Source organism: Scophthalmus maximus, chromosome 13, assembly GCF_022379125.1.
Source record: "Scophthalmus maximus strain ysfricsl-2021 chromosome 13, ASM2237912v1, whole genome shotgun sequence".
In the NCBI taxonomy this organism is placed as follows: domain Eukaryota; kingdom Metazoa; phylum Chordata; class Actinopteri; order Pleuronectiformes; family Scophthalmidae; genus Scophthalmus; species Scophthalmus maximus.
The window spans coordinates 12,236,317-12,263,613 of NC_061527.1; the positions used below are offsets into that span (position 1 = coordinate 12,236,317).

The 27,297-nt window shown below is 42.9% G+C and overlaps 3 protein-coding genes across 5 annotated transcripts in view; 2 read left to right on the plus strand and 1 right to left on the minus strand.

Annotated features, from left to right (window-relative positions):
* The window catches only part of p3h2 (prolyl 3-hydroxylase 2), a 49,129-nt gene extending 36,319 nt beyond the window's left edge, over positions 1-12,810 (plus strand). The window contains exons 3-15 of the mRNA XM_035646627.2: positions 117-306; positions 3,066-3,197; positions 5,287-5,414; positions 8,055-8,144; positions 8,628-8,668; positions 9,007-9,098; positions 9,228-9,355; positions 9,571-9,666; positions 9,887-10,037; positions 10,305-10,422; positions 10,517-10,592; positions 10,787-10,927; positions 11,460-12,810. Coding sequence (XP_035502520.2) covers positions 117-306; positions 3,066-3,197; positions 5,287-5,414; positions 8,055-8,144; positions 8,628-8,668; positions 9,007-9,098; positions 9,228-9,355; positions 9,571-9,666; positions 9,887-10,037; positions 10,305-10,422; positions 10,517-10,592; positions 10,787-10,927; positions 11,460-11,552 — 1,476 coding nt within the window. The 3' untranslated portion in view covers positions 11,553-12,810. The remainder of the gene's footprint in view (positions 1-116; positions 307-3,065; positions 3,198-5,286; positions 5,415-8,054; positions 8,145-8,627; positions 8,669-9,006; positions 9,099-9,227; positions 9,356-9,570; positions 9,667-9,886; positions 10,038-10,304; positions 10,423-10,516; positions 10,593-10,786; positions 10,928-11,459) is intronic.
* Positions 12,811-13,384: 574 nt separating this feature from the next.
* On the minus strand, positions 13,385-26,868 carry ccdc181 (coiled-coil domain containing 181). 3 transcript variants are annotated; one of them, XM_035646629.2, is made up of 6 exons: positions 26,737-26,868; positions 16,494-16,604; positions 15,111-16,094; positions 14,849-14,995; positions 14,123-14,286; positions 13,385-13,575 (listed from the first exon to the last, which is right to left on the minus strand). In XM_035646629.2, exons 2-6 carry the CDS (start codon positions 16,593-16,595, stop codon positions 13,401-13,403), a joined length of 1,572 nt encoding a protein of 523 aa, XP_035502522.1. In that variant the 5' UTR covers positions 16,596-16,604; positions 26,737-26,868; the 3' UTR covers positions 13,385-13,400. The 3 variants fall into 3 exon arrangements, 2 of the variants coding, with proteins under 2 accessions (XP_035502522.1, XP_035502521.1); XM_035646628.2 differs by lacking the exon at positions 26,737-26,868 and adding an exon at positions 17,427-17,642; XR_004795503.2 differs by lacking the exon at positions 26,737-26,868 and adding an exon at positions 17,427-17,643 and having other exon boundaries at positions 13,438-13,575; positions 14,123-14,282.
* cpox (coproporphyrinogen oxidase) lies at positions 18,364-22,187 on the plus strand. The gene is made up of 7 exons (XM_035646631.2): positions 18,364-19,075; positions 19,191-19,334; positions 19,471-19,581; positions 19,880-20,021; positions 20,651-20,869; positions 21,443-21,547; positions 21,641-22,187. The coding sequence occupies exons 1-7, from the start codon at positions 18,526-18,528 to the stop codon at positions 21,723-21,725; spliced, it is 1,356 nt and encodes a 451-aa protein (XP_035502524.1). The 5' UTR covers positions 18,364-18,525; the 3' UTR covers positions 21,726-22,187.
* Positions 26,869-27,297: the final 429 nt, after the last annotated feature.

The following is a 27,297-nucleotide window of genomic DNA, read 5'->3' on the forward strand; positions in this document are numbered from 1 at the left end:
TGTTGGAAAACAAGAAGCAGATATTTACTTGTGTTTAAAAGTCAAGGATGAATAGCCTCGCTGAACCAAAAATCATAAATAATGATCCCAGTCTTCCACCTCTCCTCCATCCACAGCGCTCATTCACCGCAGCAGTGAGGCTGTATGACAGTGGTGACTTTGAGGGAGCCATCGCTCTGTTTGAGGAGGCTCTGGTGGAGTATTATAAAGCAGACGTGGAGTGTCGGGCCCTGTGCCAGGGACCGCAGAAGTTCGAGGGCCACGATCACCTCCGCTACCGCTACAGCCTCCATGAACTCATATCAGGTAAGGACCAAGAACTGAAGAGGTTTGATTGAACAGGAAACATTTGCTAACATGCATTTATCCTCCAGGCTTTATCCCTTCAACCGGCATGACGATTGGTTAACCACTTTGATGCTCCGTGTCACCACCCCGAGTTAGGCAAGGCTAAACAACAGTGTTCATGCTCATTAAGGGATCAAATCCGCCTGGCAGTGGCTTGGCCCTGGGTGAACGGTGGCATTTGGGCAGAGGAGGGATAGAATTGGAGGATTACAGTCAGCAACATGCTCGCTGTGAATGTTCCTGAGATTTTCCTGCTGTATTCTCACATGGGTTCTCTCGGATACTTTCTGGAAATACTTAACTTAGTTGTGCTGGCTGGAAAAGTTCTGGAAAAGGTCCGGAGCAACATTTCGCAGACATTTGCATTCTCACATTCAGCCCCCTCCGGAAAATTTCAGGAAAATGTCAGGACTTGAGAACATATCTGAAAGCAGCTTTTGTGTGGGGTCCTTACTTAAATTGGTAAAACCATATTATAGTACATTGGGTGTCACTGGAACTGATTCACGATACCATTAAAATGTGTTAAGCCGGGTTGTAAGAGACTTATGGTACTTACCAGAGCCAGCTGATCTAAATGACAGCACAAATCAATATGTTTTGGCAGCATTGAGCTTGCACTGTATGTTTTAACAAACTCTCCGGATTACATTACATGCAGATGCAAGAAGAAACTTCATTTATTTTTCACAGTCCCTTGAAAATAAATCATATAATAGAAATAACACCAAGTGAGATTGGCCAAGCCCCAGTTGGCGCCGATGCGTCGAGTTATATCCTCTGTTGTTCAGGACTATTAGCTGAGCTGTGAGCAGTTAGCTCTGGGATTTGGTAAACGCACTCTCTATTACCGTATTCCACAGTCCAGGAAAACATCCTGAGCCAGGTCCAGGAAAGCAGCCAGAGTGCAACAGAAATCCTGTTACCCACTAAAAAAGTGCCACTTCTGTCTCCCCTGCTCCTTCACTCTTCTTTACCTCACTTAACCTTGTTTCTTTCCTGCAATAGTAAAAAAACTCAAGTGCTTTTTTGGCATCTTTTCCTGAACGGACCTACTGATATTTTGTGCATGTTGGTGAGCAGCATGGTGTGATGTGTCAGCACCGTAGGAGTGTGTGTGGCCTTAAACTGTCTCCCTGCATGTTTGATGTGGAGGGATGCATGTATCTACAGCAGACCACATGCACCAGATGATAATTAAGCGATTATACTTACACAGCAGCTTTGGTCAGGGTGCTTTTGTTGACACAAGTCAGGCCTTTCTCTGGAAACTGAGGCAGGTCGTGTGCAGTAGCCGCAGCGTAATTACTGACAAGAGTGTTTTGTCTCAAATATGTATGGCCCAGTTGCAAAAGCACTAAAAAGACTGCAGCTGATTGCTTTTGGCCGGGCTTTGTTTTACTTGCAATCAGAGGATTATTTTTCATAGCAGCAACATAGTGGAGACTGTGATTATTATGTTTATTTGCGTTAAAATGTGCACACTTATTTTTGAATGTAATTTATTCCATTTTCATGACTTTAATGAAAAAGAAAGGACTTCGTAGAATCACTTTTTTTCCATGCACCGGCTCCACTGACCCAGAAACAGCTCTACAGTGCTCCACGATTTCAATCGTGACACAATTCAGTGACAGCAGAACCTCCCCTCTGTTGTCTGAGAGTGAGGAAAAGTCCTTCTGCAGCTGCTCAAAAGTGACCTCACTGTGCATACATGCTCACTACACACACACGAGCATGCTATCATCCACTCCGCTGCCCGTCCTCTCGGGCCTTGACATGAGGAAATGATGTGTGGCACCCTGTGAAATCTGTCCTCCTTGAAGGATCAAGAAACATCAAGATTTATCACCACACGAGGAGCAACAAAGACATGGAAGCACCGCTGTCTTGAATAGGGCAGTGTTTATTTGATAAATTTCACAGCGACGAGGAATGATAAAGATTTGGCGCTGGCGACGACCCCTGGACCAAAACCGGTCATCGGGGAACAAGAGACATTTAGCAATTAGCAAAATCTCTGCATCTGTTTAAAACACAGTCCTTTTTTATTTTCAGCACTGGGACACATTATGATGTAGTCTCCTGTCAAGTGGGGATTCACTATTACACCAATAATATTTTATCAGCTAATTGGTGTAGATAGTGACATGTCATGCTGGAATTATCCTCTTACTGTTTTCATGATAAACCGATTCTGCTGTAGTCAAAGAAGATGACTGCATCTAATTATCGTAATAGTTCTATGATTATATGCTGTTGTTTCCATTAAACTGCAGGACATTCTAGCAAGTAATTCTTATTTCAAGCTGTTGGGGGGGTTTTGAGTGGGCAAATCAGTGTCCACTTAACCATGAGCTGATATTACATAGATGATCTCAGAACTGTTAATGGCTGTGGGCCTGAGACCATGATATAGTTCGCACCAGACCATGAAAAAGTTGAAATTGTGAAATCTGCCTTTAACCTACTTCTGTCTGAAAACTATAGTGTAGTAATGGATATGTATGTCGGAAATTAGCAGTTTTTTTAAGGCTGCATACAGTAAAAAGCAGTATTTATTCCTGAATTTAAAAAAATGAAACTAAATTCTTCTCATTTAATTCCTGATTGAAGCACTGGTATCCAGCCCTGAGGCTGACTCTCAAACATAAGGAACAACTTACTATCTCAAAGTCGATGATTTGAAAAACTGATTTGAAACTTTTTCATTGCAGATCACTTCACCCAGGTGCTGCACTGTGAACATGAGTGTGTCAGAGATCTGGCCACTCGGCCAGGCCGCCTCTCACCCATGGAGAACTACCTGCCTCTGCACTACGACTACCTTCAGTTTGCCTACTTCCAGGGTAAGTTGAAGGGTTTTTTTGCAAAAGCAGAGGAGACAAAATGCTGATGATTATTACATGACAACTACCTGTCTATGCTTGATGTAATTATGAACAAAGAGGATGGAAACGCCCATAGGACACACACACACACACACACGCATATACACGTACACACACACACACACACACACACACACACACACACACACACACACACGCATATACAAGAGCACACGGTGTCCACAAAGAGTTGCAGGCAGGTCGAGTCTATCAGCAGTGAGCCACACCCTGTAAGAAGTTTAGAAGTACAATTTAGTTTCACTAAATTATTATTATAAAGTATTACTGATGTTATTTGGTGTGTGTGTATATGTGTGTGTGTGTCGGGATGCCTTTTATATTTGTGTATAGAATCTGTGTGTCTGTTCATGTGTGTACGTGAATATAAAAACATGGCCTCAAGTTTCCATTTGTTGATGGATTAATCAAAAGCGCTTCTAGACAAGAGTGTTTGCACGATAACAAAGAGTAGTTTGGAAGGACAATGTGCCGAGTAGTTGTGAGATCACCAGATTATACTTAATGATCCATTAGCATGTGGCTTTAATATAGAAAAAAGAATACATGTGGATGTGTGCAAACACACTGAGAGCAAGCTCTGATTCCTAACAGCTGATGGGTACGTGTGTCTGTCTTTTTGTCTGAGTGTCTCAGTGAGTCGACTGTGTTGCAAAGATGGAAATGACTCATATTATTGTTTATCACTTCTTATGAAAGAACTGATCTTCTGTTTTTTGTTTGTTTTTGAATTATTTTTCATTATTTGTTCCATGATATCCCATTTCTCGGCCTTAAGCTTAGCATACTGCCTCTCGTCACTGGCAGCCTTTCTTTTTCAAATTGCAAACACACACAGGGCTCTCAGGAAATGATGCATGCTTGTATTGAACATACTCCAGGTGCAAGTAAAATTCTGTATTACCACTTGTCTTTTCAGTCTTTGTTAAAGCAACCTGATGCAATGACTCCTCTGTCCTCCTATGACATTTCAGACAATTTCAAAATTACTTGTGAAGGACCATAGCTCAAAGGTCTACATGTCTTAACTGAAAACAGTTGAAAACGTTACACATTAATGTGCTCACAGAAAATATGTAACAGTTAACTTAACTGTTTTGTTTTGCTGCACAAAAACGGCTTGTAACAAGAAGACCCTATTAAATTAAATACTTAATTTTCTTTTCCTATGAAACCTCAGTATCAACAGCTTTTGTGTTAACACTTCATAATCATCATGGATATATAATTTGTATGTTGGCATGTTTAAAACATTTTTACTGAGCATGTTTGTTTATATCCAGCATCGTCTGTTCGTACATCCCATTTTCATAAACACCATATCTGAGGGAATTTCTTCAAATTTGGCACAAACGTTCACTTGGACTTTAAGCAAACTGAACTGATTTCGATTTTGCTCCTCAAAGGTCAAAGATCGCCTAGACCTCCCAAGCCCGTTATTGGCCATAACTCAAAAATGCACACAACACACACACAACAAAATTTCACACTGATTTCAAGTATGATCACGATATGATTTTATATCCAAAAGGTCAAAGGTCAACTTCACTGTGATATCACAATTTCCTGCAAAAACACTTAAGCTGGCCATTATTCTGAGGCATTCAGGGCAGTTTCTACTTCCAACAGTCTGTAACACGAGAGCTCTAACTCCCAGCTGCACAGTGACCCTGCTGTGTTTTACACCTCTCAGTGGCTCCATGCCACACGGCCACGGTGAACATTTGCCATCACTCAGCAGCCTCTCATTGTGCTTGAGCTGCGCAAGTTTCCTAAATAAATCCCCAGTGACGTTTTTTTCTGTTTGACTGAGCTTCATATCTCCAGACACAACACAGCGGACTGCAGCAGATACACGGAGTCAGCTACAGTCCATGCATTTCATTAAACTATTTCAGATTAAACTTCTCATCCGGTCAAGCCAGTTGATATCTCAGCATCTCTGCAGAAAGAACAAAACCAAGGCAGCTCAACTGCACCTGGCAAGATCTTTGTGTGTGTATTTATTGTTCTCTCTTTCCCTCCGCAGTGGACAGGCTGGAGGAGGGGATGCAGTGTGCTCTGGCCTACCTTTTGTTCCACGAGGGAGAGGAGTTCATGACAGAGAATGTGGATTACTACCGAGAGGTGCTGGGACATGACGGCAAACCACGAGAGGTCAGGATCTGCTCTGGGGACGTGGGGTGGGAAGGGGCAGAAGGTTTGAAGTCTTGGAGGGAGAAGAAGGATGTTTCTGTGGAAGGATGTACTGTTGATTATACTTCATACTGTATTTTGGAGCAGAGCTACTCATCCCTCGCTTTCTCTTCACTTGGCACTGGCCAATCGATATCAACGATTAAAGAGCAACAATAATGACTTAATCTTAACCTTTTTTATTTTAATATTTAACTTAATTTAACCTTAATTTATCTTTCTTCATTATTTGTCAATACCAAGGATATACAAAGAGTAATGAGGAAAGTCAGTGGCATATAAAAGTATAAGTAAAAACAGCGATAAAACACTGTTTAAATCTTTAAAAGGCTTAAATAAATAATTCAATGAAAGTCAATGATTTAGAAAATAAAGCTTTACGATTTATTTTAAATATCTGCAGAATCAGCCAATCTTACTGAAAGCTGCTCCAAATAGTGGGTTGTAAGATGTAAGTTTAGTTGGTGGTAATGTGGGGGCGAGTGAAATTGTTCAGAAGACCAAAACATCATGATCAGCTGAAGAGTTTTTAGCAGGCTTAACAATATACTGTGGGGCTTTGTCATGCCGTGCTTTGTAGGCGATAATTCATATTTAAAAATTAAACTTTACTCAATGTAATGAGGATAAGACTACATTATGATGTGTGCACAGCTTTTAGAGTCTGGCAGCCCAATTTGAGACAAGCTATAGATGATCAATTGAAAAATTTTCAAGAGATAAATGAATTGAGGTAATATATCAAGGAATGTGGGGAGAGAGACTGCAAACAAAGGAAGGAAAGACGACTTGCAGAGACGAGAGACTCGAGAGGAAAAGCGTGGATTTGAAGGAGAATGTGGAGACGGAAGCAGCACTGCCGTTTGTTGTGTCTCTTGGATGAGCATGCTACTCTCTGCTTGGCAGGAGCTGCCTCGTAAAGTTTGCTTTTCACTTGTATACGTCCTCCGTCCAGCTGGAAGTGTCGGGCAAGTTCTGCTACTCGGCGTGTTTACGACGATATCTTTTTTCCTCTGGGCTCATTATAATATCCCTGACCCCTGGTGTGTATAACACTCTGAGAGATTTAAGGCTGAATACCTGCGTGGCCGTCTGAGAAAATCCAATTTGCGAGGTCATCAGCCACTTCAGTGCTGAGAATGAGTCCTTTCTAAACTCTGACCAGCTGCCTTGGAAAAGTCAAGCGGTGTTTTGTTAGAATCCCAATTACACAACGTCTTTTTCCTAGAAAGCCTGGTCCTCATTAGAGCGACCGAGGCTCCCACCAGGACTGTGAATGTGTGAGTGTGTGCGCGAGATGAAGCTGAGATCTGACGCGCTGCAGCTCGTGGTTTTGTTTTTTCTTCTCATAACTTACATTTTTTCTAGCCCCTCAGGTCTTTCCGATCCCGTCAGTTTTACAGCACAGTCGTGGGCCCACAGATTGCCTCTCCTCTCGGCCTCCTCGCTCCCTCCAGCCTCGGGGAGCTCATTTACTGAGCCCTAAGATCTCAGTGCCAGGCCCAGGCTGCCTCGCTGCCAAAGAATCCTGCCTTTCAGGAGGAAAACTCCTGAGTGCCCACAGAAGTCTCCGGAACAATATGGGGGCTGTTTGTATTAAGATGTGATGCAAGAGAAGACTTTTCTCTTTTTTTCTTCTTTTTTTAAACCGCTACAACAAAAATGTTATCGTCTGCTCGAGTTTCACTTATAGTGTCCAACCCAGACTCCAGACCCTTTCTCAGAAAACAGACAAGAATAACAGGACGTATGTAGTCTTGTTTCACATCTACAGTCAGAATATACACCTATACGTATATGTCAGATGCGTTAAATTATGAAAACAAATATAAACAAGTAAAAACATAGCATAGACTGTGTTCACATATGATCCATAATCTAGGACGACAGATACATCAGCCAATATGCTCTTTTTGTGGATATATTGGGATTAGTGTGTGTGTCAGTCGAAGTTATGAGAAATAAATTACAAAAGCACGAAAGATAACAAATAGCAAAGTTTAATGTCAATTTAAAGAAGAAAATTTGAAATTGTGTCTTTAATACATTATCTGTTCAGCAATGAGTACTGACAAGTTTAATCATCAACTGTAACATGAATGAATATTGTGTGATTTATATCGTAATTGCATATATTCAAACTCACAAACACACTTTCTGTACCAGTTGATACTGTGCCAGGCAGTGTGTGTGTGTCAGGACGGGCGCACACTGCGCATTCAAAGTGTGGAAAAGCCAGCCACAATGTTTTATACATGAAAAATAGTTATTAATCCGTTTCTTATGCTTGCGATTACTTCTATTGCAAAATGAGCATAAAAACAACGCATGAAGACATGAACATGAAGAATGCCCTTAGTTGTATTTAAGAGAGCCTGTGGGGAAACTGTACTTAGATGAGAACAAAGAAAAGAATAAAACGGGGCAAAGTGAGAACGTATGTGACAACACAGTCGAAGCTCCGTTAAGTTGTGATGATGTAACTGAGCATCCCTTAATGGTGCTGTCAAATACGTGATGTATTTTTCGATCTGCAGTTTGGATATCGTGCCTCTGCCAACATCTGTGTGTGTGCGTGTGTGTGTGTGTGTGTGTTCACAGAAAGCTGCGTGGTACCTGAGGAGGCACAAACAGGAACTGGAGCTGCTTCTGATTGGCAGCCAAACCATGGGTGTGGGGTTTACTGAAGGGGTGAGTTGAGAGCGAGTACAACTTGATCCCAGTGTTGCTGTTCCTTATCGATGTTTAACATAAGACTCAAAGTGGCCTTTGAGCGCTTCTTCACACACCAGTGTCCTTTTAATCCTCGGTTTCACCCCAAAATGATTGTGTAATTTAACGGGCAGTTATTGGTAAGCCAGTCCACATGTCTCTAATGCAGAGCAGATCTCCTGCTGGGTGCGTAAACAGCCTCACATGCCCCTGCTGCCAGCTGACTCCAAGCAGGATAACAGGTGTCTGGCACTGCCCCCGCACCACGCTCTTTACATTGAACAGCGACACCTGCTGGCCAATCGTCATCTGATTCACATTTCATTGTGCACAGCATCTAACAAAAATTGCATAGGTCGCAAATAATCATAGGTATTGGTCAAATCTCTCCCACTGGTCTGCCGTATTCATGTTGTAATAAACTGTGCAAATTACAGATTTCCCCCTTGTTCTTTCTCGTAGAATTACTGGAGCAGCACTGGCGGAAGAGACGACTCAAACAGGTAATGAAAAGAGATCACCGAAGCTGTAAAACAAGTTTCCCCTGTCATTGGTTTCCTCTGTAGCAGCAGAAGCTGCATATGCAGCAGCTAAAGATTCAAGGAGCCTAAGATCGGTCGTATAATACCAACAATAGATCGAATGCTGGTTTTGCTCGACTTTACAGAATTCCATGGCTTTCAAGTTAACCTTATTATCTTAAAGGGGAATAATATGTCCGCGTTTTTTTTTCACATCTTTGTCCGTCTGCCTCTATGCGGCCAAATTTTTTAAGATTGAAAATCATAGTTTTTTGCTTCTCGCAACAACAACACACATTTTCTCTCGTCTGCTCCCTCAGGATTCCCTCCGGCACCGACGGCTGGATGGAGTACGTTCCCATCTCAGAGAAGAGGAACGTCACCGTCGTTGTTCCGCAGCAACTCAAAGAAGGTAAATCCTTTACTGCAGCCACAGCAGGATGAGAGTCAAACTGCTAACGGTTGAGTCATTAGTGCTCAAGTAAATCTTCTCTCACCACCATGACTGACTCTTTGAAATGCTGTCCTGTGATCTGTGCAGGGGGCCCCTTGGTCTACGACAGTGTGCAGCTGGTGCAGAACTCTGCGGCCTTGAACGGGACCCAGCGGGTGCTGCTGGATCATGTCATATCTGAGGATGAGTGTGCCGAGCTCAGACACCTGGCACATGTGAGGCCGTTGCACAATATTTAAATCACTGGAACTGTCGCGAACAACAATACATCTTACTGTTTGTGTTTTCTCCTGCTTAAAAGTTTGAATACCTCTTCAGAAAATGACACCCGGCTTATGATGGAACTATTGCCTGAGCCTGTTCTGACAGCAAAGTTCAGTGTGTGAATCCATATCTGAAGCGTGACTCTGGCTCTGTGCTCGTCTCCCAGGCTGTCACCATGGCAGGAGACGGTTACAGAGGGAAGATGTCTCCACACACTCCCAATGAGAAATTTGAAGGAGCCACTGTGCTGAAAGCCCTGCAGGTACACCGACCACTGAGCAGAAGCTCATTTTTATTTGATTCATTTTCAAATGTCTAAGAGTTGCATCTAACTCTGAGAAGTCAAAACTCAAAGAGCTGATCGTGTTTCCAGCTCCGGAGCTTTATCCCGGACGGTATTCAGTCAAACGCTAACTTTCTTGGTTTATTTGTTTGAGTGCATGTCACAGTCTTTTTTTCTTCCTCTTTTCTCTTGCCTGCAGTACGGCTACGAGGGCAGAGTGCCGATGAAGAGCGCTCGCCTCTTCTACAATATCAGTGAGCGAGCGAGACACATCACCGAGTCCTACTTCCTGCTCAACTCCACCCTGCACTTCTCCTACACACACCTTGTGTGTCGCACGGCCATCACAGGTCACTCACACTCGGACACACATGAACTGTCTTTTCATCTTGGACCGATACTCATCATGACAAGTCTCACACAGCTCACCACCAAGCTAGATAAAAGAAATGTCCCTGCCATCCTCGATGGTTCGCATACTATATGAGAGGCTAGTGGAAGAGTTAAGAGGAAAGAAAATAACAGAAATGTAAAAGGATGTTTCCTGTGTAAATTCAATATATTATTTGCTGTATAGATTAGGTGTGTATTCATGCCTTTGGTGTTTTTTTTCTTAGGCCAACAAGACCACAGGAATGACCTGAGCCATCCCATCCATGCTGACAACTGTCTGCTGGACCCCGAGGCCAATGAATGCTGGAAGGAACCACCAGCCTACACCTACAGAGACTACAGGTACAGGATGAAGCCATGGCACAGTGGTCACTGTCTGATCCCTCCACTTGATGTTGAGTCTGTGCCGACCTTTACCTTTCTTTTTTCTTTTCAGCGCACTGTTATATCTGAATGGAGATTTCGAAGGAGGGGAGTTCATATTCACAGAAATGGACGCCAAAACAATGACTGTGAGCTGCTTCTGCTCAGATATGAGCTTTAATTCAAAATGAGAAGTTTGAACTGGTTCCTGTAGATCAGGGGTTTGATGCCCAGTCGGAGCAGGTTATTGATTCAGTTAGTACAGTGACAATGTATTTTGTCACTTGGGAACGCATTTTGAACCTCACCTCTGTCCCTGCTCTGTCACCTTCCTCCTCTCCAGGCATCAGTGAAGCCAAAGTGCGGCCGGATGGTGGGTTTCTCATCCGGAGGGGAGAACCCACACGGCGTAAAGGCCATCACCAGAGGGCAGAGGTGTGCTGTGGCCCTGTGGTTCACCCTGGATCCGCTCTTCAGAGAACTGGTAGATACAGTACCTGCTGTGATTTAACGGCTGTTCTAATTTTGATTGCAGTTCCAGGTCAAATGCGAGATTTAAAAAGTTGTATCATACATTTAAAAAGTAAAAAGTAGTAGAACATTTTAGCACTACTAATGTTATAATCTTAATCATTAACTTTTGTGTTTTTTCCCAAAGGAAGGGCCCTTAACCAGAGAGGGCAGCATTTTCTCATCTTACTGTAGCTCAATCTTCCACAGCAGCTTTAAATAAACAGTCTTGTCTTTTCAAATCTTCAACTGTGCACGAAAAACAGAAGTTACTGCCTTACTCCGTAAATAAGAGCTCATGGATTCACCGTGTGCCCAAATTAAATTCTAGTGTCAGTTGTGAACACTGGTGGGAGAAGTCAAATTGTTATTCTACACCGATTAGTCTGATTTGAATGCAACAAATGCTCCAACTTAAATATTACTCATTTTCCTCTTCCACTTCATCCTTATAATTTCCTCTGCTATATTTCTTCTTCATTTATTTATTTATTTTTCTCCTTTAGGAAAGACTACAGGCAGACGAGGTGATCCAGTCACTGGACACACAGTCTGTGTGGGGTCAGGGCCTCAACATCAACCCTAAAGATGAACTGTAGAAGCAGATCAATTGCTTCCCCCTCACCCCCCAAATCAAACCCTATTATATATTTTAACTATTTATTAAATGACATTTGGATCAGAACATTTCTATTTTTGTACTGTTTGAAGTGCAAGATCAATAATGTTTTTGTGTTGTCAGTCGAATGTTGTTGGGTTTTTTTCTGTTTCTTTACAGACCAGTACTTGAGTTTACCTTTGGGAATTGTCTGTCTTCCCAGTGACAGCCTTGAGTTGAGAAAAACTCTGATTCACTTTGTTTTGTTTTGTACCTGGCGAGTTTGCGAAGTTTCTTGATAAGACTGCTCATACCTGTAGTCTCACTGAACTGTGAAGTGAAGAAGCCAAAGAGAAAAACGGTGGTCAACCTTTTTTCTGCTTTGGGTTGTGCTTGCTCTTATTCTCTACATCGAATTCAGTGGGTTTTGTTCAAAAACACTATGTACAGTTATTGAAAAATACCTTAATTTCAGTGGTCAGCAGTTCAACATTATGTTAGATTTCATTTTTACTTATGGTATGGTTACGTAGGTTCTTTGGGGCGGTTTCGGCGCCAGTAGTAATTGTTTTCAAACTAGACAGTGCACTGTTATTTTTTATTGTGTCTATCTAAATCTCAAATAGCACTCATTCATAGAAAAAAAATTAACAAAGAGATATTTTAATATGCTGAATATTTAAAGATCATGCACTCTGCCCTACTGAAAATGTCGTCTGTACTACTTTGTCCACTTCTCCTCTTGTTGTGATAAATCACTCCCCTCCTTTCTGGGCACAAGATACAGGTTAACATGTCCACTGACATGAGGACATTGTGTGTTTGTTTGTTTGTTTGTTTGTTTGTGTGTGTGTGTGTATTTGTGCGTTTATGTTTTACTTTTATTTATGTGTTTTCATTCATAGATGGCTGCTGTTGTAACTGTCTACATTCAATATGAGGAACTTTTTTTTCTTAAAAGTTGTCAATCATTCCTGTTTCAAGGAATACATATCTGTACGGCCTTTTATGTCTCCATATCTGTGTTGATGAGACAGATGATAGGCCGAGTCGTGCACTGTAAATCCAGTGGAGAGAAAAATATAAAAGAGTAGCTTTGTTTTTCTAAATAGATTTCAACTGCTAACCGGAAACTTAATCCTCTTGTTTTATGAGGTTGGCAACTTTTGTTTCATTGATTTTTTTTTATTTTGAAATGTTGTGGCACACATAAATGTATGTCCACGCCTATAGATTAAAAAATAATAATCCCATCTATATTCAATCGTGTATTTTTTGTTTTATTTATTCATATTTTATTGTTCAGCATAATTCATTAATTTTACATGAAGGAAAATATGTGTTTTGTCTATTACACATTATCAAACATCAGGCGTATTTACTACTTTCTTCTCGCAGATATTCATTCCTTTACAGTCCTTTAAAGCAACCTCTTAAGAAATGTAATATATCCTCGTATTAAATCTGCTGTATGTAACCAAATACTCTCTGATAAAAGACATTGCACAGCACTGTTTGTAAAGAGCTCCATTTAAAGTAAAGTGCATCTACATTTTATCACACCCGGATGATGTATTTATACATATATGTTCACACTGATCAGAGGTCACTGCGGTAAACTTAAAAAAAAGGAAATGTGCTTCAACACATCACGAAAAATAGAGATGATAAAACAAAACCCAAGCAACAAGTGAGCACGGAATAAACTATGTCTCAAGTTTCACACCAAGTCTTGTGTCGTCCTGTCTGTGGTCAATTTACTGTATGAACAGATTTGGAGCGTGAAAACTGAGTTCAACCCTCTTCCAGGTGACGGTGTGTCAACTCAGGCTGGTTTGGTGTGTTTGCTTCAGAAGTGGTAGACCAACTGCTCTGTGAATCGGAATGGCTTGGTTTCATTGACAGTGGTGCACTGCAGGTCCCGCACGCGTCGCGCTCGCCGCTCCTCCAGCACCAGCCTGCGGGACTGCTCTCGAGCTGCCTGCTGCTCCGCCCGCTTCTCCGCCCGCTTTCGTTTAACCCACCTGGGAAATATGACAGAATATCAGGTCAGATAGTTTAATGAGTATTTACTGAGCTGTCTGAACTTATTTTATAAATTACGTATCTTATTTTCTGTTTTGTTTTGGGGGGTTTTGTTTTGTAATATTGCACCGTGGGTCCGAGACAAACGTTTTTTCAATTCCTCTGTACGTCTGGAACAATACTACAGGAATTGACAATAAACTTGACTTGACTTGACTTGAACTGTTGCCAGATTAGGTATTAATATTGATGGGGCCCCTGGGTCATTGTGCACAGTGTTTTTCTTCAGTGATACTTTCGCTGACACTTTTACTGATAACTCAAAAATGACTGCATGGTACGGAGTTTTTGTGAAAGTTTCAATTTTTCTGTCAGTACATTGTGCTGACGGAACGGGAAATGTTTCTTAAATTAAAAGGGTTGGACGATAAACAACAGTATTTGTTGAAAATGTGAAAAAATATTCATCAAACAACACCTAAGTTACCTGTGTTGATTACTAAAAGGACTTGAACGAAAGAGCTGAAACGATTGAGGTGAACTCACAGTTTAAAGGCACGTTCACACTCTTCGCGGTTGTGTAAGAGGTAGCCACCGTCCTCCTCCAGCCTCTTCAGCTCCACCAGCTGCCTCTCTTTCTGCTGCTGCTCCTGCTTCCTCTGGAGCCAAAGCCTGAACGCCTCCTCCGAGTCATTGTGTGAAGAGTCTTTCTGTGTAAAGAAGCCGAAAACCGATGCAGCAATAAATTGGACATTGAAATGGAATAATTGATGCTGAGTCAGGAAGATGGAGACTGTTGGCCTCCGGTTCACTACATGGACCAACAGGTCCACAGTGTGTGGCGTCACAGCATAGTCTGCCCATCTCCGGTCTCTGTAGTGTATTTAGCTCTGTCAGAGTAATGTCGTCATCTATGACACCTCGAGACTTCTCGGCCTGCCACAGATAAGATGACGCAGGAGAGGACAGTTATTCCTCAACAGACGTGACTGCAAACATTCATTGAGCAATGTTTTTGAATGGCTCAGATTGACTCGAACTTGAAGTTGAATTTCCTCTTTAGGATGCCCTCATTGTGGAAAAGAATAAATTCTGTGTTATATAATATGCTACAAATTGGTGCAAAACATAATAGTTAACTTGAAAATAATTAGGATAATAATTTTCTTTCTGTCAGAGACTGTCTGTGGTCTCTCCTCTGAATCTTTATCAGAACTGTACTGTATATTCTGTGCTTATGGGTCGGTGTGCCCTCTAGTGGCCATACTGTACCTTAGAATTCATCCTCTCCATCTCCTGAGCTCGGAGGATCCTTCTCTCCCCCTGAAGCTGCTCTCTTTTCCTCGTCAGCCAGGCTTTGAACGCGAGCTCGTTCTCCTGCCTCCTCTGCTCCTCTTCCTCATGTTTCCTCTGCTCTGCCTGGCATGGAGAAAGGATTTACATTTACACAACAACTCGCGTAAATGTTTATTATATTATATAATGAACTTTTTTATTAACCTCCATATGATCCGCTGTATCGTTTCTTTCCTACCTCTTTGGCCAGTTTCTCCTTCCTCTCCCGGACCCTGTACAGCAGCTCTTTCTGCTGGGGGGAGAGGGTGTATGTGGCTTGCCAAGGTGTCCCGGAGGCCGACTGCACCCGCCGCTTGCTGCCTCTCCTCTGGCTGCCTCTCTGGCTGTGGTTGGCTGAGCTGGGCCTGTTCCTGGGCTGGGATGGAGGTCTGGGGGCCCGGAGGTGATCAGCATCATGCTTAAATGGGGAAGAGCCAGGACGAGAACGAGGAGAGGAAGAGGAACTGTGGATCCTACTGGAGCTCACTGTCTGGTCCGGGAGACGTGGGGAGGAGCGTGAGTAGTCGCTGTAGTTGTTTGTGATTGGGGGGAGGAGTCCTTGACTCTCCACCTCTTTTAAGCTGACCAGGTCAAACTTTCCATCTTTTTCTACAAGGACTCTGCCCTCCTTCATCCCCTGCCCTCCATCACTGCCAGATCCAACTCTTTCCTCACAGGGGGAAAGTCTTAGCTCAGACAACTTCCCTGACACCGTCTCTGCCTCTGTATCCTTCCCCCTATCCTTATTCTTTTTTCCCCCTTCCACCTTACGGCTATTGCCATCTTTCTCAAACTGCAGTGGAGGCACCACCAGGTCCACCAGCATCTCTTTGAAATGCAGCCGCCTGCGCCTCGTAATGTCTGGAGCTTCCTGGTCCTGCAGCTCGCGATTAGCCTGCTGGATCTTCTCCAGGATGTACTTCTTCTCCTCCTCAGTCTGGTCATCCATCCCTGGAGGAGGTGGGATTGGAGGTGACGACTTGTTTGTGCTGTCTCTGTCAGAGTCGTACTCCAACGGATCCATGGGCGAGGGCCACCTTTCTTCATCCTCTACCAATTCCTCTGTTTTTTTGCCTTTCTTCTCCCCTTTGTAGCTTTTCTCCTTCTGTTTCGTTTGCTGCCGTTTCTCATCCTCCTCCAGTTCTTTGTCAATTTCTGCCTCAATGTCATTACAGTCAGGAACCTGTGGTGTGGAAAAGGCAGAGGCACACGATATGTATTAATTTGGGTTGAAAGTAAATGAATGAGCAGCATCATCACTCAGCAGGTAATAGTAACAGACATGTGTAAGTGTGTTCATCAATATTGCATCAAGCAGTGGCACAGGGAAAGCATGCCACTGCACTGTATGTGAACAGAGTAGTTTTCACATGCAAATAGTGAGATGTGCCAGCTCGTGTTACTCAACGCTTCCCTCTGTCACACTTTCACAGAGCAGGGTCAGGGACCCATTCAGCACCCAGTCTACAGGAAGTAGATCCGATAAAACAAAGACACAAGGTGATAACAGCTAGTGTCATAGTAGAAAAAAAGAGATGGAATTTTGTATAAGTCACACTTTGAACATTGAGGCCCGACTTGCCTGCTTCTCACTCCGGCCTTCCTCGCTGATCAGCCAGTCCAGATCTTTCTCAAAGTCGTCCTCATATTCCTCCTGGGACTTTGTGCAAACCACCTCGCTCATAATCTACCACTGGGAAAAGAAGCAGAGACGAATTTGAGCCATGATTTTGTCCACATTAGTTGCTGAACCTAAGATAAGGTTCTGACTGGGTGATAACATCCAGTCAGTCCTATAGGGTGCCTGGTCAGAAAAACCAAGAAAGATATTCATGGCTTCCAAAAAATAACACGGGATGATTCCTGATCATTTTGCTGATTCCCCAGACTTTTTGTCTAGTGCCACCACTGCCTCGAAATTTCTTCCTTGACCTATAATTTAGTCTCAGACATGGTATCTTGACAACTCAAATGTGATGATAATTCATTGGAATTATTTTTTCTTTGGCACAAATTGAATTAAGTCCGACAATAGATGGAGTTAATTCATGTAAATATTCTCATATAAATCCCTGCCCATTAATACTAGCTTTGTCTATCGACACATCACAGTATATGGGTAACTTATGAATATATATTTAAATAGGTTACTTGTGTTGTATGTATTGGCCGACACCTAGTGGACAGAAACCAATATTGCAGGGTTAGTGGTAAACTATTGTTGTTTTGGTTTTACAGCAGGTATTCCCCATCTGCTATCATGTCGGTTATGTTTGCTGTATATCTTTTCATTTCTGTTGTAACTCAAAGCCACTTTCACACGCTGACAGACAAAAGGACTGTGTAATCCGGTTTATTTTTATAGGTCCGCAGTTTATAAAAATAAACCGCTCCCAGACAGACTGAGCTGTTGAGGACAGGCTGCGCTTGAAAGACGTATATGAATCGTGATTTTGTCTGCAGGGAATAACTTTCAGTAAGAATTGTGGAATCCTACAGGGGCTGTTGAACTCACCACCAGCTGGTTCCCGAGTAGCAGCGCTCCTGTTGAATTGAACGCGGTGGAAGGAGACATCCAGCCGGGTCGATCGGTGACTATATCGTCTCCATCTAACTGGCCCACACGGAGTCTGGCAGACTGTGGAACAACACCTGAGCATATAATCTGCTTCTGGTCCCTCTGCAGCCCTAAAAGGTTTAATGGCACCGTCGCCATAGAGACCTACAACACGCGTTACTACTTGCGCATGCGCGGTGTGGAAACGCGCACCGAAAATAGAGCCCGAATTGGGACGCGCACAGATTGTAACTCGCTTTACAGAATTATGAAAATCCCCACCGACACACTGTAAACAAATGAAAACACCTGAGTGTTACTAAGAAACTTTAGTAAAGAAAGGAAATTCCAAACTACAAAAACTTAATATGAAATTTAAATGTTTTTTTCATTGAAAAAATTTACACTAACAGCCATTTTGTGTATTGTAGCTTCTTTTTTTCTGGAGGCAGGCAGCCCTAAATCACAATATCAAATAAAAGTATAAAGGCTTTAAGATAAGTTTTTACGACTAAAAATAAAAAAAGGCAGGCAACAGATTCAATAACAAATGAGACATTCATCTATACAATCTAATTTGAAAGATCTTCAATTGATTTCTTAACGGATTTTTAACCAAGTTACCGATATTGAATACAAAATATCTACATTGAGTCATGGTATGATTTAAAATATGGCAAATATTATATGATACATAAATGTATTCAAATTCTGATATCGTAAAACTGTGAAAACTACGCATAAGCTGACTCAGATAAAAGGTAGAACGCAGCACTGTGAACGCCGTCGGACGGAGTGTATTAGGGAGCACTTGAACGCAACGTTTGGTTTCAGGCGCGCTGCACTCTGGGTGTTGTAGTTCGCACAGAGTGGTGAACGGCGGAAAACAACATCTCCCTTGATGCCTCTGTCACCACTGAGGGACTTTACACGCCCCTCGACTTGCAGCATGACAGAAAACACGTAGGCTCGAATCTTGATAATGTTTGTTGTCGTTATTAATAAGTAAACTGAGCCGCCGACGACCGAGGAGAGGAGCCCGCGTTTCCGCGTACAAATGGCCACCATCGTCTTCTGCACTGTAAACAAAACGGCTCGTTCGACGGCGACACGATGTTCGAGTGCCAGTGGAAGAGAGACACTTCGGCAGTTCTCCTCAGCTCACAGCCCGTCGGCGACCTGGCTCCCGGGGGCGAGATGGTTTTCCAGGGGCACCGGGGTAAGGTTCATGTCCCACGGGACCGCAGGACGAGCTGCGGCTGGACGAATCAGGAGGGGAGCCCTGGCGCTCGGCGGAGCCGCAGCGGTGACGGCAGCGGCGGCTGTAGCGGGACTTTTAGCCAACGCCAACCACTTCCCGCGGGCGCATATGGCAACTAGAGTGTCCCCGGCCGCCGAGGACAGGGAGCAGGAGGGGGACATCGTGGAGAGATGCCGGGGGTTCATGTGTCCCCCGGTGACCGACATCAACGTGCTGCAGGGGAGCAAAGAGGAGATGCGCACGAGGATGGAGATGCTGATCATGGAGACCCAGGCCGAGTTCTGCAGAGCCCTGCAGGAGGTGGACGGCGGGACCTTCAAGGTGGACCGGTGGGACCGGAAGGAAGGTGAGGGGCTTCACCTCGCAGGTTCAAGTTGCATGTAAAGCAACACAAATGCATATCAAAACTGACAATGACATTAAACTGTGCGTGTGCGTGTGTGTGTGTGTGTGTGTGTCAGGTGGCGGAGGAATCAGCTGTGTGATGCAGGACGGTAAGGTATTTGAGAAGGCGGGGGTCAATGTGTCCGTGGTGTTTGGGCACCTGACCGAGGAGGCCGCCAAGCAGATGAGGAGCAGAGGGAAAGTCCTCAAAGGGAAGGACGGTGAGCTTCGTTATCCTGACCATCTACATCAATATCCTTTTTTTTTATTATACACACTGTCTTAAGATATTCATTGATAATGACACTGACCAAAACATGTCTGATCTTCATTATCGTGCTCTGTGTCTTCTCGCAGGGAAGCTGCCATTTTGTGCCATGGGTGTGAGTTCCGTTATCCACCCCAAGAACCCCCACATCCCCACGGTGCACTTCAACTACAGATACTTTGAGATCGAGGAGGAAGATGGTGAGTGTGAGTGTGTGAGTGTGTGAGTGTGTGAGTGTGAGTGTGTGAGTGTGCGTGTGTGTGTGTGTGTGTGTGTGTGTGTGTGTGTGTGTGTGTGTGTGTGTGTGTGTGTGTGTGTGTGTGTGTGTGTGTGTGTGTGTGTGTGTGTGTGTGTGTGTGTGTGTGTGTGTGTGTTCATCATCGGTCCTTGACGTCAGGACTTGTGTCTTGGTGTCAGTGACACTGTTGAGTACATGAATGAATGATAACCCTTGTTTCCTTCTTCCTTGTCTGTCTGGTTGTTGTGTGTGTGTTTCAGGCGCTAAGCAGTGGTGGTTTGGCGGAGGCACAGACCTGACTCCAGTCTATGTTAATAAAGAAGACGCCTTTCAATTCCACAACACCCTGAAGGAGGCCTGTGACAAGCACCACTCGCAGTACTACCCCGACTTTAAGAAATGGTACAGACTGACTCATGCTTACTTCCTTGTTAATGAAGCTCCTCACAACCTCCTCGTATTTCAGCACGTACATATCTGCACAGCTGATTTCTGTGTATGTGTCTGTGTGTATGACAATGGGTGTTTCCTCACTGTATAATGATGATAAGAGGAACAAAAATCTGCAGTTGCAGAAAAACCGTTGAGCCGTGACGTTGGCCAGTTAATGAAAGGAAAGGAAAGGGTGTGGTTTATCTGATGTGACTTGTTGTAATAAGTACATTTTGGCATCATAATTTGCGGTTGAATTTAAAAGGAATAGTTTTTAACATTTGACAAACCAGATACCACTTTCATACAGTGTCTGTCAGTTAAATATGAAGCTACTGCCAGAAGGAGGCTAAGCTTCAGAAGTGAATGATCTGGAGCAGCTGTTTCCTCCTGCTTCCAGTCCCAATGCTAAGCTAAGCTAAACTATGTCTTGGCTGTAGCTTCATATTGAAAGGACAGATGTCATACTTTTCCTTTTAGGTAGTGAGTTAAACAAAGCAGCAAAAGATCAGTACCTTTAATATTCCACCATCACACAATCAACGCGCTCTCAACCGGCCTATTTTCAATTCCTTTTTGCCCATTCTTCTGCTCTGTAGGTGTGACCGATACTTCTATATCCGCCACAGAGGTGAGACTCGGGGCATAGGAGGGATCTTCTTCGATGACCTTGACTCCCCAAGTCAGGAAGAAGCGTTCAGCTTCGTCAAGAGCTGCGCCGGAACCGTGGTGCCATGTTACCTTCCCATCGTGTACAAACATCTCAATGACTCCTTTACCGACGAGGAGAAGGACTGGCAGCAGGTTCGACGTGGCAGGTGAGCAAGTGATGCACATTTTGTTTTGTGGTGAGAGAGTTTCAAAAGGTGATTTTGTAAATTTATTTTATTTTTATTTAATAGCAATTGTAATCCAATAACTCATGACAAGAGAAAATGGGCGAATGATTAAATGATTTTATTAAAGTGGTGAGATTCTGCAGATTTATTTGAAAAGTCTCTTTAGGTTGGTGTGGTGGTGACAAACAATTAGCAAAGATGGATGGAGGGAGGATGGATACTACTTTATCAGAGCTATTTATCAGTACATACATGCACCTACCTGAAGACTTTAATATCTGTCCACCAGGAATATTTACCATAAGTAAAGCTGACTAAATGTTCCTTATGCTTGATTGAGAACATAGCTAAAGAAAGTTTTAAATCATAGTTTAGTTGTTCATTACTTGAAATAATGTGGAAAATTAAATATACAGCTGCCTGTAAGGAAGGTTTGCAGAATTCTTTGGACTCGTTATCTTTGGTCAAATAAGGCAAAACAGATCCGAACATAATGTATCATTTGTCACATGAAGCCTTGTGTCTGCAGTAGGTTTTGTGTTTGTGTTGTAGATACGTAGAGTTCAACCTGGTGTATGACAGGGGGGTGAAGTTTGGCTTGGCCACGCCTGGCTCCAGGATTGAGAGCATCCTCATGTCCCTGCCCCTCACTGCCAGGTAAGACTGATCCGAGGCAGTGGCGGCGATCTCGTATGACAGTAATTAGCCGAGTTTGTGTTGCCCGGTAACGAACTCACCTTTCATCCTCAGGTGGGAGTACATGCACGAGCCTGCCAAAGGTTCCCTGGAGGCCGAGATGCTGGAGGTGTTACGAAACCCCAAGGAGTGGGTTTGACTGCTGTGTTCACAGGTTTACGTTACAATATTGACGGAACATCCAGGAGAGCGTCTTTGCTGTATTTTACAAAGGTGTTGCCTGTTTGACGAGATCAGCGGCAGTTAATGCTGTTTACCAAAAATAATATGTATTTGCTCTGAGACTCTGCATCTGGACCGTTCTCTTTCCTGTTTGTTTTTTGTAAAATCAGCCCCGTTGATCACAGGAGATTTTTAATTGTTATATGGAGACTTTGTATTGTAGAACTCAGTGACAGAGCTTCTTTTAAGAAGTCTTTGTGTCAGACACTAGTTTGTGTGTGCCTGGGCTAAAAGTGGTGTGAGGCAGCAGGATCTCAACTCTTCTTTCCTTTAACAAGGCACTGAAAGGGAAAACAAGGACAAACTGAGCCACTGTCTGTATTTGTGCCACTAACTTGCATCAAATATTAATAAATCTAGTTTTAATGTTTAAAGTGAACTCTGACGAATTAGCTGTTCCCTGTCGAGTCCAGTTTACATTGCGGTAGGTCGTTCCTTTGTGGTTAATGAGTCACTTCCTGCTTTGTTAGGACAGCAGTAAACAGTACTTGGATTTCGGATCAGGTTCCAGAAAGAGGACGAATGTGGCTCGCAGCCCAGGTGGTTCCCCGAAGACAGAACAATCTCCAAAACACAATGGTTCATGAGATGTATCCACAAGGAATAATTTATAGGCAACAATTACAACGAATTGTGTATTTCAAAATACATTTTTCTAATATTTCATGTCAAACATAGCACTTTTTTGAGTTACATTTCTCTTTTTGTTCTATGTTCCAACATCTAACTGAGAGTATATTTATGTATACTAAGTTCACTGCTGAAATCGAAGACCTATTATTGTTGTTCCCCATCTTGAGGCTCACATTACCTAATATTAGAACCATTTATTCCCCCTTTTGTGTACCTTTGTCTCTCATAACTTTTGAGTCAGGTGTGAGACAGAGTAAACAAAGCCCAACACTTGAGCCTGACCATTTTTCTGTAAAAATAAGTTTTCATATCGGCATATGTATCAGCAAACAAATGTCGATACAATATCTGATAGGCTAGTATCTGCCATTTTTAGCAGCTAATGATTCATTTTTTTAAAAAAAGTTTGTTAAATGATCCTCGTGGATCCATTAGAACTGTAGAGAACTCGTCATACAATTACAAAAACACATTGGATCATGTTCTTGACACAAAGACATTGCACATTTTGAAATGTTTTATTACAAATTAAGTCAAGCTCTCGCAGATAAAGGATTTAGAACAAGTTCCCTTGCATTACGTGTTATATAACAGTTTTCATATCTTGGTAAGGCATTTAAAAACAAAACAAAGGGCTCTGCAAGTAATAGTACAACTGACCTTAACAAAAGGTGACCCCTACCAGCACAATTTAGCTCAAAGTCATAGCAAGTGCTGAGGTTCAAAGGTCACCTCATGACAAGGTAAAATAACAACCAGTGCTCAAAGTATGTGAGGTGTAGACAAGAAAGGTGACATATTTCAGTATCAAGTGAAGATTAGACAGATATATTTGGTTTTTATAGTTTATGCAGCAAAATTGCATATAGATTGTGAGCACTTTTTTTATTCCAGAGGATTACAGTGACATCCCTAGAGAGTCACGATGAAGACGTCGGACCATCCTAGTTTTCGTTCAACCCTTCATTTTGAGCTTAAACACAAAGTGCCTTCTTTTCTACACAACCAAGTATAATCGTTGCATTAGTGTCGATCCATTCACTGCTTTCCAATCAGGTAAAACCCACCTCACTGTAACTTAGTTGCACACACAGACTTTATATATTTATATACAGGTACATTACATGTGCTAAACATGGACACCTCAAAGCTTCTGTATCTAAATCTCCATGTCCCTTATTCCTGTGCAAGTCACTCCACAACTTACATTTACTGTGTAGCTGCAAACCTATTCGAAGAATCCTCAGTGCACTTCTAGCAAAGACTTCATAGCCACAACTGCTTGAGGGCAAAGTGGGGACATATTTCACAGTTAAAGCAGGCTCTGAGCAACTGTCAGCAGCCCAAACACCAACATGGACAAGGGGGGCACAAACTATCAACAGGCAGTCCAGAGCCCAGGTGTACAGACCGAGCTGCATGCATTACCAAAATATAAGCACATACGACACATTCACAAAATGTATTTCAGCACCTAATCTAGAACTGTTGGCCCTTGTCTTTTAACTCAAAAACATTCACAAGTGTATACTGAAGTTGGGCCAATGAAATATTTTGGCAACTTGATTGTTTAAACCTGTGTTAAACTGTAATTGTGATATCAACAATGAATCAAATTAGTGACTTGTGTCATGCACTTCTAGTTTAACTAATGGTTTTGGTTCTTTAGCCCATTTACCGAGGGTTGGATTTAAATTTAAAGGTGCAACGATTCTGAAACTGACACCAGAACTGCAATGTAAACATTAACAATCTCATATAACGAGGAAATCGGAATTTTGCCAAACCCTAACCCCAACTCTCATTACCTTACTAATGTAACAAAGGTATTTTTTTATTTAGCACTATTACACAGAAAGCTGTATATTTTTTATCATCTATGTTACGTGACTATTTTTGTCCGACCATGATCGACTGATCGCATTTGTGGTCAAAGTTAGAATGTAGTAAACATATTGGTTTGCACACTAACTGGAAAAAAAAGTTTGAACCAAACTGTGGCTTAATTGGACAACGGATGTGAGGAATCGTTACACCCTTAGTCTTGATCCCCAATATGAAACTGGACAACCATCTGTACAAAGCCACAAATGGTTGGCCAGTTATTAAAACTTATATTAAAACTCATGTTGCTCTCATGAAGATGTGATTTACACACAACGGCACATTTTAATGTCTGGGATATAAATTATTACACAGTAAGTGAACAGTCAGTGCTCATCAACAAGTGTAAAGACATTTTGTTTAGGTGTATGATTACATTATTGCTTGCAACTGTAATATGTTCGCCATAACAATTGACAAGCCTGGTTTCAAGTTTGTGTTGAATTCTTTCTACCCCGTGGTGGTCAAAAATTGCTTGATTCAAGCTTAATCGGTCTGTTTCACTGTTGTTGTGTGGTCTAAAGGCTGGTTCTGAATCTTGCAAAGCACAATTTTTGCAATATACAAAACTGCATGTGGAAACAGTAAGTATTCTTTTTTGACAACAAAAAGGTCAAATTTGAATATTTTAAAATTGATACAAAACATCTGTTATGAAGCACTCAAGTCAAAAATTTGGCACTAACCTTCGACAAAACATCGGTCCAACCCCTATATACACTTAAGTAGTTGTCCTTCATTATGGCAAACATCACCTTTTTTTTTCTTCACACTACATGCAACATATTGTTATGCCTGCAGAGTTCTATGATTTACTACACAGAGGATAGATGCAACTTCCTAAATTCAGTGGAGGTGTTGCTTGGTTTTTGTGTTGCAATATCATTTAATCCTTCCTGCCATTACTTTACCTTGTTGATTAAAGGTGAGCGCAAACTGCACCAGAAGTGCCTGTGGCAGAGATTGCATTAATCCATTTACCATACAGTTATTAGTGTTTCTGTTTGTGTGTTATTATAGAAGGCTGGTGATGCCACAACAGTGGCATTGCAAGATAAATAAGATAGTCTTAGGTTAGGTTAGGGCTTTTGTTGGGGTGGTAGTGAAAGGCAGGTTTACTTCCCATGTCCGCTGACACTTGAAGCGCTGGTGGTGACTATGTCCTCGTACTGCGGAGGTGGCTCCGTCTCTATCTGGACGTCTGTATGGCCCACAGCCTCCTCATATGATGGAGGCGGATCTCCAGCACTCCCTCTCCCTGATGTGATCTCAGAGCCTGGATAAGCTGGGCTGCTGTGGATACTGAGTTCTGATTGGTCACCGTGGTGGAAGTCCCTCCCCCAATGGTCCATTGAGACCACGGATAGGACATGGTCGTGATGCGAGTGTCCCAGACTGGGGCTGCGCTGTGAGCGCTTGCGGGAGTGGCAGCGCCACACGGTGATGGCGACAGCTGCGATGATGAACACGACCAGCAGCAGTGGCACTATCAAGTAGAGAGAGTGGACTCCACCTACCACCGTCTCCAGCCCGCCAGACGGACTGCTCTCCCGCACATATTCTTCCCAAAACCGCCTCTGCAGTAGGTCAGAACAAAGACAGAATTCAAGATTCTAAATATTTTTCTCAAGCCAAGATTCGTCCACATTCATGCAGTGGTGGTACGAAACTGTTTCCAAAAACCCAAGGTTACGGTTCACAATACGTTTTATATGGATTACTATAACTCAAAAGTCAGCAGACAACAACACCCAAACAAAAAGAGACCACATGATGGTGCACGTCCATCTGCGTGACTGTGCTCTCTGACCCTCTCACAATAGTTTTACAAATACGCCTCCCTCTCCAGCAGGCACTCGGCTGTTCTTCCTGCTGATAATCATCATATCCTGAAAAAACACCCACATTCCACAAGCTACCAATCTTATATGATTGACGAATTAAAGGGATAGCTTGGATTTTTATTTTTCATTGGATGATTGGGATCAGTTACTCAGCAGTAGTAATATTGATTTGTGGAGTCTCATGTTTAGAGATTTCCTGCTACTGTTCAAATTAAGAATTAATCAGGAGGATCAAGCGTTTGTGCTGTCCTGTGTATAACTGTCTTCTTTTGCTCATTGTGTTCTTGCTTGTTATTGTTGTTTCATGACCACACAAGCTGTGGTGAATTTTTGTCTGCCCAGTCACAGGCTGGTCAGGAAATCTCTTGAATGCGTGACATTCTGCTGGAGTTAATTTTGCTGCATAGACAAAACAACTGATGAGTGACTCAAACCACCTAATGCTAAAATAACAAAGGCACTTTGTGTGGTGTTTGCGTAGCAGGTGTCCTAATGTGTTCTACTTTCCTATCCTGGTGTGTATTTAAATTTCAGGAGGACTGGTGTTGTGTGTCTCTCGTCCCTCACCGTCTTCTCGTCGTTCTCAAAGGCCTCGCGGGCCTCCTCATAGGTGCAGATCTCCTCGCGGCACTCCCTCTGGATGTCACCCTGCTTCATCTCCTCCAGCAAAAAGTTCGCCCTGCGCAGGCGCCGCAGCACGGAGTGGGCTGCATCTGCCGGCAGGAACACTGAGAGGAGGGGCAGACGAAAAACAAGAGTAAGAATGTACGTTTGAGAATGTGCGAGGAAAAATGCATGAATTCAGAAAACAAGGGCAGACAGTAGAAGTAGGGGTCTATCAGGAACATGAACCACAGGGGGGGAAATTAAGCAAAGATATTGAGTATTGAAAGAGAATGGAGTGAGGAAAAGAGGATAGAGGTGCCAAGAAAAGCAAAAGCAGAAAAAGCGAGAAGGAAACAAAGGCAGTAGATCGGAGCCGATCGCTGCCCGGTGCCCACACTTCTGCATAAAAACAAAAGTTCCTTTGATGTTGGCATCGGGCCACGGGCCACATAAGGGAAAGTGGAGGAATGAACTTGGTGAGACAGAGCGTCCCTCTGTTCCTCCCATCCCGAATAAGAACAT

What these genes read in the sequence shown, in the direction of transcription:
- ccdc181 (XM_035646629.2), bottom strand. Translation starts at nt 16,595, where the DNA reads ATGAGCGAGGTGGTTTGCACAAAGTCCCAGGAGGAATATGAGGACGAC. An exon ending in AGGAGAAACTGGCCAAAGAG is followed by an intron (nt 14,996 to 15,110) that starts GTAGGAAAGAAA and finishes TCTCCATGCCAG; the next exon opens with GCAGAGCAGAGGAAACATGA. An exon ending in TGTGAACGTGCCTTTAAACT is followed by an intron (nt 13,576 to 14,122) that starts GTGAGTTCACCT and finishes CATATTTCCCAG; the next exon opens with GTGGGTTAAACGAAAGCGGG.
- cpox (XM_035646631.2), top strand. Translation starts at nt 18,526, where the DNA reads ATGGCCACCATCGTCTTCTGCACTGTAAACAAAACGGCTCGTTCGACG. An exon ending in TACCCCGACTTTAAGAAATG is followed by an intron (nt 20,022 to 20,650) that starts GTACAGACTGAC and finishes TCTGCTCTGTAG; the next exon opens with GTGTGACCGATACTTCTATA. An exon ending in CAGCAGGTTCGACGTGGCAG is followed by an intron (nt 20,870 to 21,442) that starts GTGAGCAAGTGA and finishes TTTGTGTTGTAG; the next exon opens with ATACGTAGAGTTCAACCTGG.